General features: G+C 34.4%; 2 protein-coding genes and 1 long non-coding RNA gene across 3 annotated transcripts; 2 read left to right on the forward strand and 1 right to left on the reverse strand.

Annotated features, from left to right (window-relative positions):
• Positions 1–399: 399 nt before the first annotated feature.
• On the forward strand, positions 400–2,161 carry LOC118056508 (gibberellin-regulated protein 9). Its single transcript, XM_035068734.2, has 4 exons — positions 400–1,010; positions 1,087–1,137; positions 1,230–1,287; positions 1,776–2,161. Exons 1-4 carry the CDS (start codon positions 969–971, stop codon positions 1,955–1,957), a joined length of 333 nt encoding a protein of 110 aa, XP_034924625.1. The 5' UTR covers positions 400–968; the 3' UTR covers positions 1,958–2,161.
• Positions 2,162–5,745: 3,584 nt separating this feature from the next.
• Positions 5,746–7,804, reverse strand: LOC118056510 (uncharacterized). The gene is made up of 2 exons (XR_004688817.2): positions 7,192–7,804; positions 5,746–6,439 (listed from the first exon to the last, which is right to left on the reverse strand). It is a non-coding gene; the product is annotated as an uncharacterized lncRNA (long non-coding RNA).
• Positions 7,805–11,338: 3,534 nt separating this feature from the next.
• LOC118056511 (uncharacterized) lies at positions 11,339–19,223 on the forward strand. The gene is made up of 7 exons (XM_035068735.2): positions 11,339–11,872; positions 12,384–13,253; positions 14,192–14,541; positions 16,917–17,128; positions 17,876–18,132; positions 18,222–18,400; positions 18,584–19,223. Exons 1-7 carry the CDS (start codon positions 11,623–11,625, stop codon positions 18,668–18,670), a joined length of 2,205 nt encoding a protein of 734 aa, XP_034924626.1. The 5' UTR covers positions 11,339–11,622; the 3' UTR covers positions 18,671–19,223.
• Positions 19,224–21,099: the final 1,876 nt, after the last annotated feature.

Here is a 21,099-nt window from a genome sequence, read left to right on the forward strand (position 1 = left end):
CGTCCTGAAATCTGGTGTTTGACCGATGAACAATGTTGTACACACCGCCCAAAACTCGTGGAGATATCCATGCGCTAACGCGTGCAATGTATACATCAATCATTTTTTAATAATATTTAAATTTGTTAAATTACCAAATAATCTCTTAACTCAAGTGATAATAATAATAATAAAAAACTATAATGAAAAGATAAAAATCCTCAACAATAAGTTTAAGATTTTTTTGCTATTAGAAACAATTTACTCATTTTACTATTAAAAAACTAAAAGAACAAGCATCCCTCGGTTGTTGATGTCAGGCAATTGTATTTTTGCTTTTTAAAAGTAATTTTGTCATAAACCTTGTAAATGATGAAAATGTCACTAAAATATAGTAATCCATTGAACAATAAATCTTGCTTCATAGTGAATCACCAATGCCTCTTAGGTTTTTATGTTAATATATATATTTGCAGCCTTCTGTTTCTGCTAAAATAAGCTGGCAGGACTCTTTTGCTAGATTTGGAATGCTTCATGGGCTTGGTGCTCCGCTTGTGGCTCCTTCACTCAAAAGCTGAACCAATGTCATGACAGATTTCGCCTAACTGGTGATGGTCCCGTGCGTCTCCTCCACCTCTCAATCTCTTTTCTTTCCTTCATGTCCATACACCACCATCCAAAGAATCAACAGCTGTGCTCAGATGAGCGACACAGAAAAAGCAATGAAACCAAAGTGGAAGAAGCATCCAAAAAGAGAGATACTTGTCTATTTTGCTCAAAGCTAGCATTTCCCCACTTGCACTCAACACAAAATCTGTGATTTACCACAATCATCTCACGTGAGTCGTTAAAGACAAAGGTAGATAAAGCCTACTCTAGCTATGTCTATATAAACCAGTACTCTCCTCTACGTATCTGCAAGTCTCAGGCAAACTATCTCTCGTATTACTCTTCACCAACCTTATCACTTCACCGGAGCTAGCCATAAGATGAAGCTACTCTTGATTTTTATCTCCATCCTGCTCATTCAGGTAAATTGTGCAGAAATGTTGAAAGACTTAATTTCAAGGTTAAATATTGTAACTTGTACTTTGATATATATTGCAGGCTTTTGTAGGGAATTCAATCCTTAGCAATGCTGCAAGTTCTTCAGTTACTGTGAGTCTCTCCTTTAGTTTCCAACTCAAGCCCATTTTTTCCTTCTTTTACATCATTCGTTTCCCAGTATGCAAATCACATTTTGGATGCAGATGGATGAAGAAAGCGATGTGGTAGCTATTGATAAGAAACATTATCCTAAAAGAATCAGTAAGTTTGGTGTCTGTTACCTCAAGATGTTGTGTATATTTCTCACATAAAATATTTACTGCGGCTATTTTGAACAATGTAATCCTCACTCTGCCATCATGTGTCATCCAAAGCCACTCAACTACAAAGGAAAGAAGAACCGAAATTGCACCTTCTAATCTTCCATGTTGATGGCGGCTAGAACACCTTTGGCACACAGCAGAGAACGTGACACAACTTATAACATAGTCTGAATTTTATTTAAGCATTTACATTGAGATGTTATAAACCTAAAAAAATTCATCAAGTTATGCATTGGATTCCTGAGCTGATATGATGCTTTGGTTCAAAGCAATTTAGGTTCCTGGTTTTCCTGTGCAAATGTTGTTAATGGTCTTTAAGGGGAAAAATAGAGGAAAAGAAAATGCAATCAAATCCTTTCTCATTATGACAACTATTAATTGACATAGCTAAAATCTGACACCAGCTTTTCCATTTCTGTGTTTCAGATTGTGGTTATTTATGCGCAAGGAGATGCAGGGCATCGTCAAGAAAGAAGGTATGCCACAGAGCATGCAAAACTTGCTGCAACAGATGCCGGTGTGTTCCACCAGGTACCTATGGCAACAAGAGTGCATGTCCATGTTATGCAAGCCTTAGGACCCATGGAAACAAGCCCAAGTGCCCTTAAATTTCATGCAACTATGTAGTTTCTGGAGTGCAGGACATCCAAATGTCTTTTGAATGTTGATTCTACTATTTCCTAGCTGGTTAATCTATGTGTTACCTAATAAGGGGATAAAATCAAGCTATGCTTGAGGATTCTTAAGGCCTCATCGAGAGGAATTTGTTCTGGTTATAAGTAATTATTTTGTCTCCATCTTTATACTCGGTATGTATTTTGTCAAAATCTGTTCGAATTCCTCTCTGCTCTTTTTCTTTGTGATTAGTGAAATAGGAAAAAGGCAAAGATTCTGCACTTCCTTGGGGAAAAAGGAAGAACATTAAAAAGCACTGGTAAGGTGGTTACCTCAATTTCGGTGGCTATTATGAATGCATAATAGCCCTAATCTAATTGAGTTTGTTCCTTTCTTTATAATGAGAGCAAGTCACAGTCACAAGTAAATGAGGAAATTGCAGAAGAAAGAATCTGCAATGGCATAAACCATCTCATCATTTGAGAAAATCAAAGAAAAGAACAGTTAGCAGTATTGCATAACTACTATATCATATTTTTCAAAGCACGCCATGAACATAAATAAAATTCTAAGAAAGAGGATCATATATTTTATATTAGATGATAAAACTGAGTACAGATTACTTGACTTAGAAATTGGTAAAAGAAGACACCACAAACCAAGTTTTACAGTAACACCAAGGATCTTTGTCTAAGACTTGTCCCTTCTTGGAAAACTGATAAAGGTATGTATCAATAAAGAACTGAACTGGAAATCCTTTATGCGTTCTCCAAGCTTTATTCTTCTTCTATCCATAATAAATACGTAACCTGTGCTTATAATAGATATTGATTAGCCAGACCTGTATATGAAAATAAATTGATTCAAGGGAACTTGTGTCTATCCCCATGGGTGGTCATGTTGGCATAGCATGGGGCGGGTATCTTTGTTACCAGAGATTCCAGGTGGAACGCAATCGCACTTCTTGCAGCATGTGTTGCAAGCCCTTACGCACATTTTCTACCTTGATGCCTTGCTGCACCTGTATGCACATTTGGACTTGCAATCTGGATGGTTACAAAAGACATTTTGTAATGATTAGCCATAGCATTTTTTATGAGTTCAAGGTTGAACAGATGTGTGTCATAGCACATGTATGCATGGTATTTTCATAGCACCAGTACATTATATACATTAGGGCACATATAACTTTTGTGATTGTATACAAGCCATGGTCACCATGTTAATGTTTCAAGAAACCTTAACGTGCAATCTCAAAGAAGAAGAAATTTAAGAAACCTTGACACAGAAGTATGCAAAAAGGATCCAGTGACCCCAGTCCAGTTTTAAAATAACAAGAGTGCAGCAGCAGGTACTGATCAGTCCTGAAACCACTAATATTTCCCTACAAAAACAGTCAGTTGAGGTGACATATAACTTTAAACTTTAATATTTTCCTCTCAGTGTATCAATGAAATTATAGCAGAATAAATTAAAGGTCCTTCAGTTCATTTTTGGAAGAATATTTGCGTAGAGCAAAGCAAGGACTAGCTCAAGAAAAGGGGCTGGGGTGGCCATTAATATGGTGTGTGAGGTCTATACATGGAGAACTATCAGAACAAAGGAAAATGATGCACAAACAGAAACGATCAGAGAAAAATCATTTGTACTGCTGATGTTCACAATCTAACAGACTCTATGAACATGTACCCCGTATATTAGGGCCAGACAAAGTATTGCCATGATAAATGTTGTCTTGGTACTGATCATTCTTAGGATAGGAAAATAGAGAGAGAGATACTGGAAAGGCAGTTTAAGGTTACAGTACTAGGAACTGAATTGTGGTAGTGTTTATAATGGTGAAGTTGCCTTTTACGTACAATTGAATGATGATTAGTGTGATCTCCAACAGATTTCCCAGCTCTGTTGTACTAATGCAAGATCTTAGCCACTAATGTAATGATTAAGTAATATCCCAGATGACACATGAAGTTATGGCCTAGTGGTTGAAGGGATTTGTTCCCTTCCTCCACACCAGGGTTCAAGCCCCATTTGTATACGCCTGTTACCCCCGCGATGCCTTATATGCTCACTGGGCTTGCAGGATGTTCAATGAGCCCGGGGATTAGTTGTGGTGCGCGCAAGTTGGCCCGGACACCGAGGGTTAAAAAAAAAAAAAAGGTAATATCCCAGGTGTTAAAATTCAATGGTTCACACTTCATAAGTCTTATGGTCAGAAGATGAAGCTATTATATTTATGTGATCAACTAGTCTAACTTTGAACCTTTTTTTTTGTAAATAAATAAAAAAAAGTTCAAAAGAAAGAGATTAGTTATAAGATTAAGAATGCCAAAATTGTTATATGCTTTTAGATGAAAATAAACCTCAAACTTAATTAGATTTTTGAGTTGAAAATGGTGTACAATAAATGTGTGTATAATATTGTGTTAGTTTAATTTAAAAAAAAAATTCAAGAAAAGCTATTTATTGTGTTTTTTTTTTTAAATTAAAATTCCAAGAAAGAATTATATATCAGTGGAATTTGTGCAAAATTATGATATATTAATTAATTAATTAACTAATTAAATATTTTTTAAATTATAATCCTAACAAAACATTATTGTAACCATAAACTCTAAATCTTTGCACATACAACTTAATAAAGATGTAATTAGATTATTCAGTGTTTTTTATTTTTAAAAATGAATATTTAGACTAATTTATATATAACTTGATTAATTATATATATTCTGAAATTAATTAATAACCATTAAATTTTTTTAATTCTAAAATTTATAAAACTCAAAATAATAACAATTTTAAAAAATAAACGTATCCAATATATATTTGAGCGGAGTGAGATGTTCTGTTGAAACAAGTGGTGATGTGGTCGGTTGAGCTCGCATTATTTCCTTTAAATTACTGAGCATGTTGTGCACTTCTCATGATTTCTCCACCAGCCATGGTCGAGTAAGAGAGAGAGAGGGCTTTTATCGAAGAGAGTTGGATTTGACGTGGATATTGAAGGACTCATGTATGGTGATGAGGAGAGGCTGTTAACTTTCCTACGCGAGTGAGTGAAGAAATCCCATATCAATTACTAACGAGAAGCATGAGTGTGTGTGTGTGTGTGTGTGTGAACAAATTATGTTTTCTGTCAATTTTGACAAAGGTTGCTGAGCAGGTCCAAAGCTTTTGAGTAGTGGAAACCACCTTTATCATATGGGCATGCTAAACTTTATTGTTTTAACTAGCAAGGGCTATAGTCTTTTTAGGGTTCTTTTAGGTTGCAATTTGCCACTCATGGCTGGATGGCCCGTGTTGCTTTTTAACAATTAAGGGAGGAACAGCTTTGATTTTGCTGGATAGTTCTGGGATATTAATGGGCACAGAAGGGGGTGATTGATGAGGATGAGGACATGCAACTACTATTTTCCTTCTATTTGTTCAAAAACTTGATCAATTTTTCTCTCTGCAACACATTTACAACCATGGGGCTGGGTTTGAAGCTTGTATTCAGCTTATTAAAGAAACAAGAAATTGCAGAACATACTCCCAAGTGCTGTGGTTATTTTGTTCCAGGCGCCCAGGTGCTGGAGTTTCCTGACTTTGAATGAATGCACAGGCATGGCGTGCTGTATCTGTCTGCGGTTAAAAACCTTGAAGGAACTGCCATGAAGGGTTTCTTTTTTCATCTACATGTCCACAGCAAGTTCACAAGCTACATGACAATGGAAGAGTACTGCTATTCCAGGTGCATGTGACTTGATGTACAATATTAGATGGTAACATATCAAGAATGTGATCCAACACGACGATATGCATACAAAATCTGACAGATCTTTACTCATAACAGCATGGAATTGTGATGACGACAACTTCACATAAAATATGAGCTTTTTATAGTGTACAAAACTGGATCAAGGCGTGTGAGTGGCTTTGTGTTTGAGCTTTTATCTATGCTTGAAACAATCTCCTTTTCAATCGACATTTCGAAGAAGAAGTTTTTGTAGAGATTAATTTTCCTTTTATTCCCCGATCCTTCTCCAGGATCTTCACATCATTTCTCAATTCATGTTCGAGGCCACATGCCAATTAGGACTCCGGGAAACTTTTTAAGAAACTCATAGAGATCATCATCATCATCTTTGAGACCAAGACTCCTCAGATAATCCAATGTCTCACAAACAATTTCATAGCTGGGGACTTCTTGTTTTCGTTGTTCGCCCTAGCTAGCAAGGAGAATAGGAGTGGTCAAATGCTTTCCAGGTATCTCGTCTCTCCCCTCAGCACTGAAATCAAATACAGAGCTTCTCTGCATGCTTCCCATGTCTTCCTGTCCTCGTTACTCGAAGTTGTGCACTCAATCTGTGCAGTAGATTGTATTGCTCACTTCTTAGGTGAAGAATGGGAGGTGCAGTATCCTCGGGTTACATTTGATGGAAGAGCCATGGGCAGACAAGATCAACATCAGGTGCAGCTGTAACAAGATCAGGCTGCAATCAGAAGTTAGTTGATTGGCCGACAAGCATAGAACTTGTTAAATTAAAAAAAGACAATCAAACTCCCTTCATCAGGAAGTCTCGTTTTGGATTTATATAGCTCTATCCCATTGGTTCATAAACATTTTTACAAGACTACCCACGATTATTCAATTAGGATAGATCTACAGCTAACTAATCAGAACCAGCTGCATGGCATCCTTGTACGGTTAAAAGAAGAAGAGGAGGAGGAAGAAGAAGAAGAAGAAAGCTAACTAATCAGAACCGGCTGCATGGCATCCTTGTACTGTTAGAAGAAGAAGAAGAAGAAGAAGGATGGCTTGGTTAGACAAATGGAAAAGGAAACCAATTGAAGTAATCTACATAATTTTATGAAAAGAAGAGGAAAGCAAGAGTGATAAATTAATAATAATGAATATTATGGCTGCTATATTACTATTAAAGCTACCGTGGCTGTTATATTACGATTATTACATCAATATACTCTCATTATCCTTAAAATTTCTCCGGTAATTAAACACTCAATTTCCTTAACAAAACATTAAAAGCAACCATTGTTTGACATGAAGCTCCAATCTTTCATACAATTAAGTACATAAATCCTAGGCTAGCTGTTTTACGTCAATCCAATTATACAAAGTTATAACCAACAATGTCCGGAGCCGAAAAATTAGAGAGAGAGCCAAGCTATGCTAAAGTGAGCAGAAAAAAAGAAAAAAGATCAAGACTGAAAACTTGTAGAGTACTGGTTGTAATGCAGTAGAGAATTCAATTTCTTGATGATTTATTCCGAGCATCTCTTTTCCATCCCTTCTGAATCCTCCCTCCGGTCCCTTTCCCGGAAAAACCGAATCCTCCCTCCGGTCCCTTTCCCGGAAAAACTGAATCCTCCCTCTGGTCCCTTTCCATCCCCACTGTTATCTTTACTTTACAGCCACCCTCACATTCCTCAACCTCTTGTAGAGAAAGAGAGGAATACTCCACCTTTTAAGAACTAATGGCCCTTGGTGTCTATGTCTTCTGAGCCAGACAAGTTGAGCTATGAGGCGCCATTACAGCCGAAAGGGGCTCTTCAAGTTGAGCCAGACCATCACGAGACAACAATTACTCAGAATTTACTTATGAAAGCCACGGAATCCACCTCATGATCATGGGCATTGTTTAAGGGATTTGATCTTCAACTGATTCTCGTGATTTCCTCCACCACTAAAGCCACAACATCATCTTCCTCCTGTGACTCCCTTCAACTTCCAGTATCGCGCGCTAGCATGCTCACTAATCTGCCCTGATTTTTATGAGAAGACATTCTTGCAAGTAGCACCCTCTTTGTCGGCGATATGCCCTTGCCCCTTGCTGGAAATATATTTGGTCAGACAAAATTTGTGTTAAAACAAAATCAGGAGTACAAAACCTGTTAGAATATTTTTATAAAAATTTAAAATTTATTATGGAGTTGTTATAATATAAAATACAACATTTTCTTAGTTTATTTTAATTGCCTTTTAATTATATGTAATTATTAAACTTTATATGCAAATAACTCTCTTAATCCACTGCATTAGAGTTTTTTCTAAAAAAGAAAAAACATGTACTCTCTACAGAAAACAAACTGATTATACCTGTAATTAGTCACCTAAATAATTTTGTTTAAGTTATTTTTTTAGTGTTATCCATCTACTTTATCCTATAAGTGAAGGATATTTGTTTTTTTTTTTTTTTTTCTAATACAAGTATTCTCACACTTTTTTTAAAGGACGAAACTAGTTTTATTCGGAATTCGTGATTGTTCCTCTTAACAAATATGCTTTTTAAAAATTAAATTTATAATCTTATTTTTGCAGAAATATAATAATATCTTAACCGCTAGATCATATTTTATTAATAAATATTTGTTTTCTAAATAGGTGTAGTGAAAAAATACTTTTATTGTCACAAAGATAACATAAACAACAATGACAGGTTATAAATTCTGCATAAAACATATAAAATAAAAACAGCAACTTGGAGCATGCCATACAAAACAATAATGCAATATTCAACTTTACATGTTTTAGGGTCCACCAAAGCATGTTATCGAAACTTGGAGCTTGGCTCCATCCTAAACTTTTATGATATTCATGAAAAAACACTCTAGCAAGAAAAAATATTTATTAACCTCTAGAGATATAACTTAATTGCGCTTATAAAAAAAAGATATAACTTAATTGATATTAGATACTAAATTTATTATTTAAAGATTAGTAGTTTGAGTTCCACAAATATCAGAACAACTAGAGACGTACATGATCATTAACTTCAGAATTTTAAGAAATTGAGTTGAGATGCACGTAAACTGGTCTGAATACTCACGATTAACAAAAAAAAAAGAAAAAATTCATCTAGCTATTTATTATCACATAATAAAAAGATTGAAAATAACATAGCATACTTAGAAGAAATATTCTAAGTGAAAGGGTTCATTACCCAAGTCTATAAAAGCAACTCTATGATCTCATCAAAATTATTAGAAAAACCACATTCAAGTGGAAGAGACGAGTATGGTTAAACATGATCATCCTCAATTTCAAAAAGCAAAAGCAAGACGAAGAAGTCTTCAAACATTTATAGTCGGTCTCCTGCTAGCCCTCAAGTGCTCAAAATGAACATGAAAAAGTTCAATCTTTTCTAAACTCATGAACAGCTCTCTAAACATCACTAGGATTGAAGTTTTTGTCGTGATCAAGAGGAAATAATTTGTGCAATACCCACCTCTTATAAAGGGTGATAGACATGCACATAATCCTAACAAGTACTGTCATCTGTTCCCCATATAAAAGAAGGAAAAGACACCAAAAACTGTTGCACTTGAAAAAAGAAAAAAAAAAAAAAAGAGAGACCAACCGTCATGGAATACCTCCAATAATTTGAAAAAGATGCATAAATTTTAAAAGATTAATTTAATTGGTTAAATTTTAAATTTAATTGATAGAAATTATCGGTTTGAGTACTACAAATTTCAGAGTCATTAGAGATTTACATGGTCGTTAATTTTAAGACCTGTGAAATTAATCGAAATATGCATAAACTAATACAAACACTTACATTAATTAAAAAAAAGAAGAAGATGAATCGTCATGCAATACGTCCAATAATTTGAAAAAAAATACCTCAACGTTAAAGAATATATATAGCTTAATTAATTAGGTTTTAAATTTATTTAGTAGAGATCATCAATTCAAGTTTTATAAATCTCAGAATCGCTGGAGATTTATATGGTTATTAATTTAAAAACCCATAAAATTAGTTGAGGTATACACAAATTAATCTAAATATCCACTTTAATTTAAAAAATGAAAAAAGAAAAAAGAAGATGCCCAGCCTGAATAGAGAAGTGAAGCTGTTGGAGAACCACGGAGGACACTGCTCGAAATGAGTGTAATCCTAAGCAAGCTCTCTGCAGATGGTGGTTCTAGTCGATCGGGGAAAAGAAAGCTAGTGAAAAACAAGTTTGGTCTTTAAATCATGAAATCAATGCTTAGTAGTCATGCATCCATTATGGGATTTATTTGTTAAAATGTAATATCCAATGATTGATGACTCAATTTTGTTTTATTTTTTTTCTTTTTTTGTTTTTCAAATCCCTGAAAGAAGAGTTTAATCATAGGTCATCCCCTCCTTGCTTTTGCATGATAGAAATAAAATTAGAATAAAACACTTGGAATAGTTGCCTCGGGTTGATTTCTTTTTCAAAAATTGAATCATATGATATTTTAAAAAAATTATAAATATAAATAAAATAAAATCTTAAACTAAAGTGTATAATTCATAAATGAAAGGGATCGAGAATGATTTTGAATAAAATATTAAACCTTAAAGGTGCTAAGATCATTTTTATAAAAAATAGATAGGGTTGTCATTTAACAACAAAATTAAATTATATTTTACAAAATTGATAACCAATCTGAAATTATGGTATTTTTTTAAGGTTGTAATAATCAATAGAAACAATATAAAACAAATTATTAATCAATCCTGTTAAATAACAAAAATAAAAAAACAAAAAAACTTGATAGCTGAACTAAAAAAAAAGAAAAAGAAAAAGATAAAAAAAGAAAAATATTTTATTTTAAATAAAAAGCTCTGAGCTGTACAATAAAATTTTTTAGTATTTTTTTGTTAATTATTTTTTTATTACAATTTAATCATTGCTTTCCTAATACAGTTTTCGTTTATAATCATGTGTTTCCTGTTTCAACAACTACAATCAATTAAAAATGAGTTTAAAAGGGATAATTAGTAATTTCAAAACGAAATGATTGTGAGCTTTGGTAAAAGGACTCACATAAAATCTTCAAGACTAAAAGGACTAGCATACAAAAACATAAAAGATACAGGGACTAAATTATAATTACTTCGTTGATTCATGAGCGTTAGCGTCGACGACGGAGCCCACCGTCATGATTTTAACTTGTGTATCAAATCTTATTGGCCAACAAATTAATTCAGTGACAAGAAATGTTACCAAAGACAAGAGACAATAAACAAGTTGCTAGAAAATAAATAAAAAATGTCATTAAATTAGGGGTTTATGCTTTATTTATTTGATTAGATTACTACTTACGATCCAATTAATGAAAACTAAAGCATCATCAAGTTTTTATTTATTTTTGTGTTTTAAAAATATTATTTTATTAGTATTAAAAATATTTTTTTAAAAATAAAATAAATATTATTTTAATATAATTATAAATAAAAATTATTTTAAAAAATAACTGCAACCATTAATAATTTAATCAAAACACTAATTACATACACTGCCCCCAAAATCTCTCTCGTCTTAAAGTTTCCTAATCGGGTTTAAGGCCATTACTGTAAACTTCTTCTAGTCCTATAAATTAAGAAATATTCTACTTTGGCCTCTCTTGTCTTAATCTCCATCAACTGGCACTCCCTCGCCGGTGACGCTCCACCTCTCCTCCCTCCTTCATAATATATTTTTTTAATAATAAAAGTAATAATCAAAACCATCAAATATCAAACACAAATCTGCAACACTACACTATCTCACTCTCATAGATACATTTAAATTCCCAAAATCTCCTTCACTCTCTCTCGGATTTACCCAACCATACCCCCTGAAATCCCTTTCTCTCGAATTGTTGTTATTTTGTGTTAGTAATTTCCAAATGTTTTGAAAAATGGCGCAGCACAGGCATTACACGAACGGCACGTCGGATCACGTTTCCATCGGGATTCGTGCGTCGTCGTCGTCTAGCTCGCAACAGCAGAAGTCGGGTCGGGTTAGAAGATTAGGTTACCGATCCGATAAGAGCAGTCGAGGCGGGTTGTCATTGATCGGTGCGGTCATTGTGTTCTTGTGCCTTGCCCTTGTTGTTACCGTTTTAGCTTACTATTTCCTCTCTACCGAGAATACCACTAATGACAAAGGTTTGTTTTGTTTTTTTATTTGTTTTTGTTTGGTTGCTGAGAAAGTGTGAGAAAATGAGAGAAAGTGAAATCAGAGCTTCCGTTTTGTTTTAATTCAGTTACATTGTTGTTATTTAGTTAGCCAGATGCTAGTCAGAAGAGAGAGATTTAGTGTGGTTAATCATTTTCATTTTATTTTTGTTATTAGATTTGTTTGTTTGGTTGCTGAGAAAGTGTGAAAAAATGATTGAAAGTGAAAATTGGGAAGCACAGTGAGTAATTATGCAGTAAACCGAGAGCTGGTTTTTATTTACTGTAGGTACATTGTAGTTAAAAGCGTTTAGTGGAGCTCAATTTATTTTTTTAATATCTATTAGTGTTGTTTAATTAGTATTTGATCTGTAATTAGTCATAAAGATTGAAGAAAAAAGAAAGAAAGGTTGAAAACTATTTTTCGTTTTTAATTGTTATTTGGATCCTTAACAATTGCATTTTTTTAAAGATGTAATTTTAGTAAATGTCTTTGGTGCAGGTGTAAATGATAATCATGTTGAGGATGATGAGATGAAAAATGATGATTTTCTTACAAATGTTACACGTACTGATACTATTAAAGTTCTTGGGTTTGGGCAAGGTTCGGTGGGACATGGACGGGATTCTAGGTATTGGGATAGGGATGATAGGAGAAGGGATGAAGATTACAATGAGGATGATGTTGAGCATGATAGCAAGGTTCATAGGGATGGTGAATCTAGTGAGAAGGTTCATAATTTGGTGAAAGTGAAGAATTACAAGGAGAAGGTGAAGAGAGTTGAAGATAGAAAGGGGGTTGGGTTGTATAATGAAGATGGACGCAAAGAGTTGAAGATGTATGAAAAAGAGTATGAGGCTTCTTTGAAGAGCACGGTAAATTTGGGAAACAAAAGTGATATAAAAAATTTGTTGCTTGATGATGAGGAAAACGGGGAACAGAATGGAGCTGCTGATAGTGAGAATGACTATGATGATGGTATAGATTTTCATGATCCTCGTACGGAGGAATATGGTGGTGATTCTGAACATGACAAAGAGGAAAACTCCAGTGAAACAACAGTACATGTCAAAGATAATAGAGAGCCATCTAGATTTCTTGATGCTAAAACCAAGGATCAAAATAGTAGTTTTCTTGATGGTAAAACCAAGGATCAAAATAGTAGTTTTCTTGATGCTAAAACCAAGGATCAAAATAGTGCAAAGGACAATCAGGAAGATTCCTCGAGTTTGTTAGAGAAGGGTTCTTTGAATTCTCAAAACTCGGATGATGGTAGCACTGATTCTCGACATGCCGATAACATTGGTGGTCGTTCTACAAGTAAATCCCGGTCAGATTCAAAGAAAAAATCAAAGCGTCACAAATATTCTGGTAATTTTAAAATTTTATTTTTTAATGTTTGCATGCAAAGTTGTAAGTGTCATGCATTGAAACCTTAATTTCAAGGGAAGTTTTAATATTGCCTTGTACATTTTGCTTCATGTACCTTGTATCTGGATTGTGATTCAAATCTTAAAAAGGGAAAGATTGATATATAAATGCATTCTTTACATATGTTTTCCAGAATGTTTACCCTCATTTTACATGTTAACCTCCCCTACTGTCTGTATAATGTTATAATTGTTTTTGGAGACATGGTTTGTGATTGATAACAAGTCCAGTTCTTTGTCTATGTGCATGACCTGTTCAGGCATGTCTGTGCCCTTCTTCTGGTGCTCCATGGGCCAGGCAATAGGTAATACAGAATCAGCACAATTTTTGAAAGTGTTCATAAATTATTCATCAAAACAGACTTTTGACATGTTAGCTTGAATATATGTGCACAATATATGTTCTTCTATGTGTGTGTTTTTCCTACTGTTTATTTATGTGTTTTGCATATGAAGCCCACTGATGATTGATTGGACCAATATCAAGATCGAAATCCAATTAGAATGTCAAGAACCGCAAAAAAGTGGTATCTTGAGATCAGATTCTAGTATAGGAAATTTCTTTTCTTTTCTTTTTCTCTGTTACAAAAACCTTAACTATGCTCTTTGATTGACTAAAGCCAGGTGGTTTAATGAACCCGTGCTGTCTAAGCCCTTTGTTGATTGGACTGTCTGATGGATTTTTTTCATTTGTCTTTGCTTGAATGACAATTTGGACTAGTTTTGATTGGAACAATTTTGAAGCAAATGGTAAAGGATATAAAATTTAAGGTTGCAGTGACTGGTTTATGGTTTGAACATTTTAAACATCTGGTTCTGCGTAGAGGACTAGCGAATATTTCCTTTTCATACTTGACATGTCTTGCTTGAATTATTCAGGTTGTGGGATGAAATTTCTAAATTCCACTACAAGGCTTGTGGAGCCTTTTGAAAGTAGGAAGTTTGCAAGATTTTCCTTGCAGTATACTGAAATTGAGGAGAAGCCTGAGGGACAAGAGCAATGGGAGCCCAGATTTGCTGGGCATCAGAGCTTGCATGAACGGGAAGAATCTTTTTTGGCTCATGATCAAAAAATAAACTGTGGTTTTGTCAAAGGTCCTGAAGGATCTTCAAGTACAGGATTTGATTTGGCAGAAGATGATGCGAGTTATATAAGTAGATGCCATATTGCTGTGATCTCCTGCATCTTTGGGAATTCAGATCGTTTAAGATCACCAGTACATAAAATGGTATGGGGCTTTTATAAAAGTTAAGTTATATGGAAATATTTTGGTGCATCTCTAATTCCAAATCAGTTTCTGCATTATCATCTGTTTTTGGTGCATCTCTGATCCCAAATCAGTTTCTGCGTTATCATCTGTTAAGCTTGCTATTGGGGAATATATTGACATTGATAATTGATGTGTATCGGAGCTCAACTGTTTTCTACCTTTTAAACTTCACTCTTTCAGTCTCCTTGTTTACCATGGAATGAATGTGGATGAATATTCAACTAAGACCCCCCCTTCCTGTTCTGATGAACTGTGGCTTGGAGGAAAGCTATTGTGGTTGAAATTTATCAGAGGCAGGCTTTAGTTTATGTTTTAAATGTGAAAGACATAGCTCCGGTGGATCATGCATATGATTAGTTACCCTACAGCTCATGAGATATGTTTTTTTCTATGCTTTTGTAAATAACTTGCTGGCTTCATGACGTGCTGTTGTTGAAGGGAAAGTAGGTCAGGGTTAGATAGCAGTTTGTTTCTGCCATTTTTTGGATTATCTGGTTGGAGCATTTGATTCTAACTAATGTGTTTATAGAATAATCTTCCCAATTTACTGAAGGTAAAACCGAACTTTTTCCTCATTTCATTCTGTTTCTCACTTGGAGTTTCCTGATATATTGAAGCTTTGTTATGATGTATATGGTATATTTCTGCCTGCAAGTTTGTGTCAAGTTTCCTTGGTGTTTCTTTGTACACTGCAGCACCTAAAATTCTGTGCAGCTTTTTGTTTGTTGTTTCCTGGATATTTTCTTATCTCCCATCAAGCATTTTATACATGTGAACCTTTATATAATTTCTATATTTATTGCAAATGATATGGATGATGGGAATCTGTTAGGACGTTATATTCTTTGGATTTCTAAGCAACATCCTATCCTATGTGCTGTGCTGATTTAGGACTTCTTGTTTGTTTCCACGAAGGAATTATTTCTTATAGTGCTATTTTATGTGATGTAAGAAGGGTAGAAAGTTATGTGATTAAAAAGGGCAAGTGGATCACAATACTTGGTGATTTGGGATGGCGTGATGTCAAGCAAGGTATAAATGATTTGAGGTGTGGTCTAGCGCAGATGTAGTACCTGCTAATAGTAATTACTAACTATATCTGCTAGGATTTTGTTATATGTTAGGATTAATTGGTGCAAACTTTATTCAGGGTGTTGAAATTAGGATCCTTGAGGTATGGAGGAAATATATATATATATAATGAATCTCCTCGAAACTGATGGTAGAAGATCTTCAAACCAAGAGTTCCTAGAACTTCCCAAAAGGTGCCATTGATACAAAACCTGAGGTTAGACTTGCATCCTGCAATCTTAAAGATCTCGTCAACTAAAATCATCTCAACTCCCAAATGTCTCAATCCAAGCTTGTTCAGGTGGTTAAGATTATTGATCTCATCCATTCAATTTTGCTTTGGTCTAAAGTTTCTGCAACCTGTTGTGATGGTAATTACTTTTGACTACTTTAGCAATGTCATTCTTGGTCTATCTCTCCACTCTCTTTCTCAGTACTTCTGGTTCTTCCTTGAAAATACCCTAGTAGCTTTGGCATTGGATGCAATCAGACCTTTTCACGTAATTCTTGCTTAATTTACCCCCTGCATTGACAGCTTAGCCTTCCCACAGATGCACTCATGTCTTACCCAATTATTATTATTATTATGTATTTATTTATTTTATCTGCTTATTTTCACCCATCCATTTTAACTTCCTCACTTGGTGGACCTGCTTCTTTATTGCTCAATACACAACTCTATAATCTCAAGTCAGCCAAATTTCAGCTTTATGAAATTGAATTTTTAGATATCTCAAATTCACAACCTGATTGACAGCTTCAGAGATTGAAATTCTGTAAAATAACATTTATTCTCAAAATAGAGCATTAGAAGCTTATACATTTATGGACTTCTTATACCCTTATCCTATGTGAACTTGGCTTGTAATGTGAATTTAAGACCCTTAGGACCAGGTAACCACTTGGGATCACAGAATATGAATAAAAACATGAGTGGTTCAGATTATAATAATCTTGTACCTCTTAGGGGTCTCTTGCGGATGAAATTAGAAATTTACTAAAATTGTAATCAGTGCTGGAAGAGTCCCCAAATGTTGAGTTTAGAGCTGAATTTGGAAATTCTTGAATATTCAATCTTGCTCTTGATGAGCCTCTTAGGTCACACATCACCTTCTATGCACCTTTTCCTCTGCTCCGACGAGCTTGCAAAGTTGAATCATCATGGCTGATACTTTCTATCAGCTGGACACCAATTTCATCACTAACTTGTAATATGTGTTGTGGAATCCTATTCTGATCATAAATTCTCATCCCTCTTTCAGGTCACTCATTTATCAAGGAAAAATGTCTGCTTTGTAATGTTCATGGATGAGATTACTTTCCAAACGCTTTCTTCAGAAGGCCACATTCCAGATACAGCTGGTTTTATAGGTTTGTGGAAGATTGTGGTGGTGAAGAATCTACCATATAATGATATGCGAAGAGTGGGTAAAGTGCCAAAATTGTTGCCACACAGGCTTTTCCCTTCTGCAAGGTGAGAATCAAAATTGAACTGTTGGTTTTGTACTGCAATTAATTTTTAAATGCCCTGTGATTGCTGTTTTGTGCTGTGGAGTCTGTGTGGAGTGAATATGATGTCTGATCATTAAGGGAAAGAAGAAGAAGAACATAGAACTTGGAGTAGTACTGTACTGGTTCCTTTAAAAAACGAGCTACAATTTGTGAGAAACTGATTGCTCATTTGATCACAAACTAAAGTTATGCTGGATCCCTTCTCATGGGGATTAACCTTAGTAGATATGATGGAGGGGTTTATAGTTAAATGGTCTTGAGTTTTGTATCAGACCATTTACTTATTTATAAATCATATAAATTGTATTGAGAAACCCAAGCTGACAAAACAAGCAGCGAACTAGAAGATACACAAGGCCATTCATTTCTTGCTTTAGAAATGTATCCAGTATTGTCTTCGAGGAAACTCTAGCAACCAGGGTTCCAGCACTGGTACCAGCAGAAGCAATATTGTCTTCAAGGAACTCTTATTTTGATATATTTAAATCATCACGTTCAAATGATCTAACTTGTTATTTAAATGGTTCACACCACAAAACTGTCCAGGATGCTCATAGATTTTGGTTCATCATTTAGGTGACCTCTGCTTAAATAGTTGTGACAGTGGAAGGAACATCATATGAACTAATAATTTTCTTACTTGGTGGGAATTATTTCAAAACAAGATCTGACAATTGTGTCTAACATTCTGCATATAAATATTTTCCAGGTATTCAATTTGGTTGGATAGCAAATTACGTTTTCAAGTTGATCCTCTTCTGGTTCTTGAGTACTTTTTGTGGAGAAAAGGTTATGAATTTGCCATTTCTAAGCACTATGATCGCCGTTGTGTATGGGAAGAGGTTGCTCAAAATAAGAGACTGAACAAGTATAATCACACTGTCATAGACCAGCAATTTGCTTCTTACCAGGCTGATGGGCTGAAAAGATTCAATGTCTCTGATCCAAACAAGCTCCTTCCCAGCAGTAATATTCTCTCACGGTTTTCAGGTTATACATTCTCTGCTGCACTTTTGCTGTTTTTAGTTTGACAAGACGTTTTGTACTGCTTACAGATGTGCCTGAAGGGTCTTTAATTGTGAGAGCGCACACTCCAATGTCAAACCTATTTTCCTGTCTCTGGTTCAATGAGGTCGATCGCTTTACTCCTCGTGATCAGCTGAGTTTTGCTTTTACATACCAGAAATTGAGAAGGATGAACCCTGGCAAACCATTTTATCTTAATATGTTCAAGGTGAAGAAGCTTAACTTTTTTTCAGATTTATCTCAACTAAAGTGAATGAAGTCCTTAATAGCAGCAAATGTTCTAAAGAAAACTAGTTGTCAGAAGTTAATTTTCTCCCCATCCCCAACCTATTAACAGTTGTAAAGAAATCTATAACCTACAGTTTTTATCATGATTTTTTCTATGTTGCAGGATTGTGAGAGAAGGGCCATAGCGAAGTTATTTCGTCACAAGTCGGAGGAGAAGCGAAGTACTCCTCGTCAAGAAGCAGTAGAATGAAACACATTCAAGTTATCTTTTTCATTGGATGACCGTGTCTGTACATTATTTTTTGCTACACCCAGTCCACCAAGTTTGAGAGCCTGACAGTGGTATGCGTCCTTCTAATGCCCCAATATTACAGTAAAAGTGATGGTTGTGGACCATTTTGTTCTGGATCTGCAATTAAGATGTGAGGAAAGTCCATAGAAGAAGAGAAGTCTTATTGGCGAAATTTGTTGGGATGAGGTAATATTGCTGCTGTCTCTCTCTGACATGAATTAAATACCTGTGGAAAAGAAATTTGTGATCTACTATGTCTTATTGTACCGATTCAATTCACCATTTATTGCTTCATCTCTAGGCCAGTAATGTCACAGTGCCTTGTGCACTATTGCTTCCACTAGAACTACACTTTATCTTTTATTGTTTTAGAAAAACTATTTGATAAACTATTTGATTTTCCCTACATTATTGGGTATCAAAATTGGCTGTTGTTTGTAACAATTTTTTATGTATAATGAGGTTTGTACGATATAATGTTCTTTTATAGAAATTGCAGTTTGAGAACTCATTTACTTATTCTGCATTCCTTGCCCAAAATGTGAATCATGCTTGAATTACTGCTTCGATTCTCCACTGTTATTACTGTTTTTGTTTTCCTTTTTTTTTTTTTTTATTACGAAGAGACTAGAAGTTCTTGTAGGGAAGGATTGAATCCGTAATTATTGTAGAAAACATGCATATATTGCATTACTTCCAACAAAACTTTTGTCCAAGAAGAATGCCCCATGCTATTAATTGTTAGTGCTGATCAAGTTATGAGGAAATAGTCTATCTGGTTGGGAGAGTTATGATTTATGAATGTCTTGAATTTTTGATGTACAAGTTAGATTGAATTTTGCTAAGCGAACTATGATTGAATTATTCATGCATTATTATTCCCTAGACTTTGGTTAACATTGCCTTCTTAATAGCTCATGATCATTTGGTATTAAGGTTCAATTTGTTTTTTTTTTTGTTCAATTTTTTTTTATTATTTTAAATTAATTTTTTAAATATTTTTAAATCTCGATATATTAATATCAAAAATAAATTTTAAAAAAAATAAAAAAATATATTTTTAATGTATTTATAGACAAAAATACTTTAAAAACTACTTCTACAACACCAATACCTCAGTAATTGTTGAATATGTATTTGATTTTTTTGTTGGGTATAGAGTGTTCTTTGAAAAGCAATTTCCATATCTGGACAGGTGAATTTGTTAAAGTCAAAAACCCATTCTCCCATTCCAAATAAAATATGATGGGGGATAATTGATTCATCTACCGGACATATTCTTTTAAGAATTTTTCACGTCTATATATTTTTATCAACTAATATTTTTTTTTTTTGTATACTTTTTTGTCACTCTTTAGATGAAAATGTCCTATTAGTTATTCGATGTACCCATCTAAAAAATAATATATAAAAGAATAAGAGAAAAATTCTAGATGGAAATATTCATATTAATTTTTTATAGCTATAAGTTTTATTTTCTTTCCCCTCCATATCTCTCTTTTTTCAATGCATGTCCCAATAAATTTAATAGAATAACACTACTTATCACGTTTTCTATGGTTTAAGGAAACAATTGAAATAGTCTTTAGTTGTCTTCAATATTTAAATAAAACATCGATATATTGGTATCAAAGTGATTTTCTTGAAGGATCTATGAGATTAAGAGAGCTAAAAACACGTTTAAATATTTATCACCTATCACTACACAAAAACAAAAAACCTACAACAATTCAAAAGTTTCATTCAATGCGATTTCACCTCAGTGTTTTATAGAATAAAAGTATTAGTTGTCAAGATGGGAGCCTGCCTTGACGCTAATGATACGTGGGAAGCTATAGAACATGAGTATAAAGTTCCATCTCTACCAAACACTCCAACACCCGCACAAATAAAAAATCATAAGGAACCATCTAGGTGGTAACCCAATAATAAAAGCTTGGGACCAAGAGGTTTGCTCCTTTTATGGTCTCAGGTTCAAACCCTAGGTTGCTTATATGATGGTCACTGGAGGCTTATATGGTCGTTAACTGTAGGGCCCGTGGGATTAGTCGAGGTGCGCGCAAGCTGGCCCAAACACCCACGTTAATCTTAAAAAAAAAAAAAAATCATAAGGAGAGAAAGCAAAGATAATCAAAGGCAAGAGCAAGCTTGTTTGCAACTGTCTTATCCTCCACCATTTTTACCAGAATCATGACTCTGAAAATAGCCAGGTCTTTCCACCTTGTCCCCACTGTAAGAAAACCAATCATCTGCAGAAAAAGTGCTGGTGAAGGCCAGATGCAAGATGTCATAAGTGTGGCCATATGAAAAGTCTTAATAGAATCATCTCCAGTTATTCTTCCATTGAGGGAATTAACTATGACTGCCTCATGTGGTACAAAGTGCAC

This window comes from Populus alba, chromosome 19 (genome assembly GCF_005239225.2).
Source record: "Populus alba chromosome 19, ASM523922v2, whole genome shotgun sequence".
NCBI lineage: Eukaryota > Viridiplantae > Streptophyta > Magnoliopsida > Malpighiales > Salicaceae > Populus > Populus alba.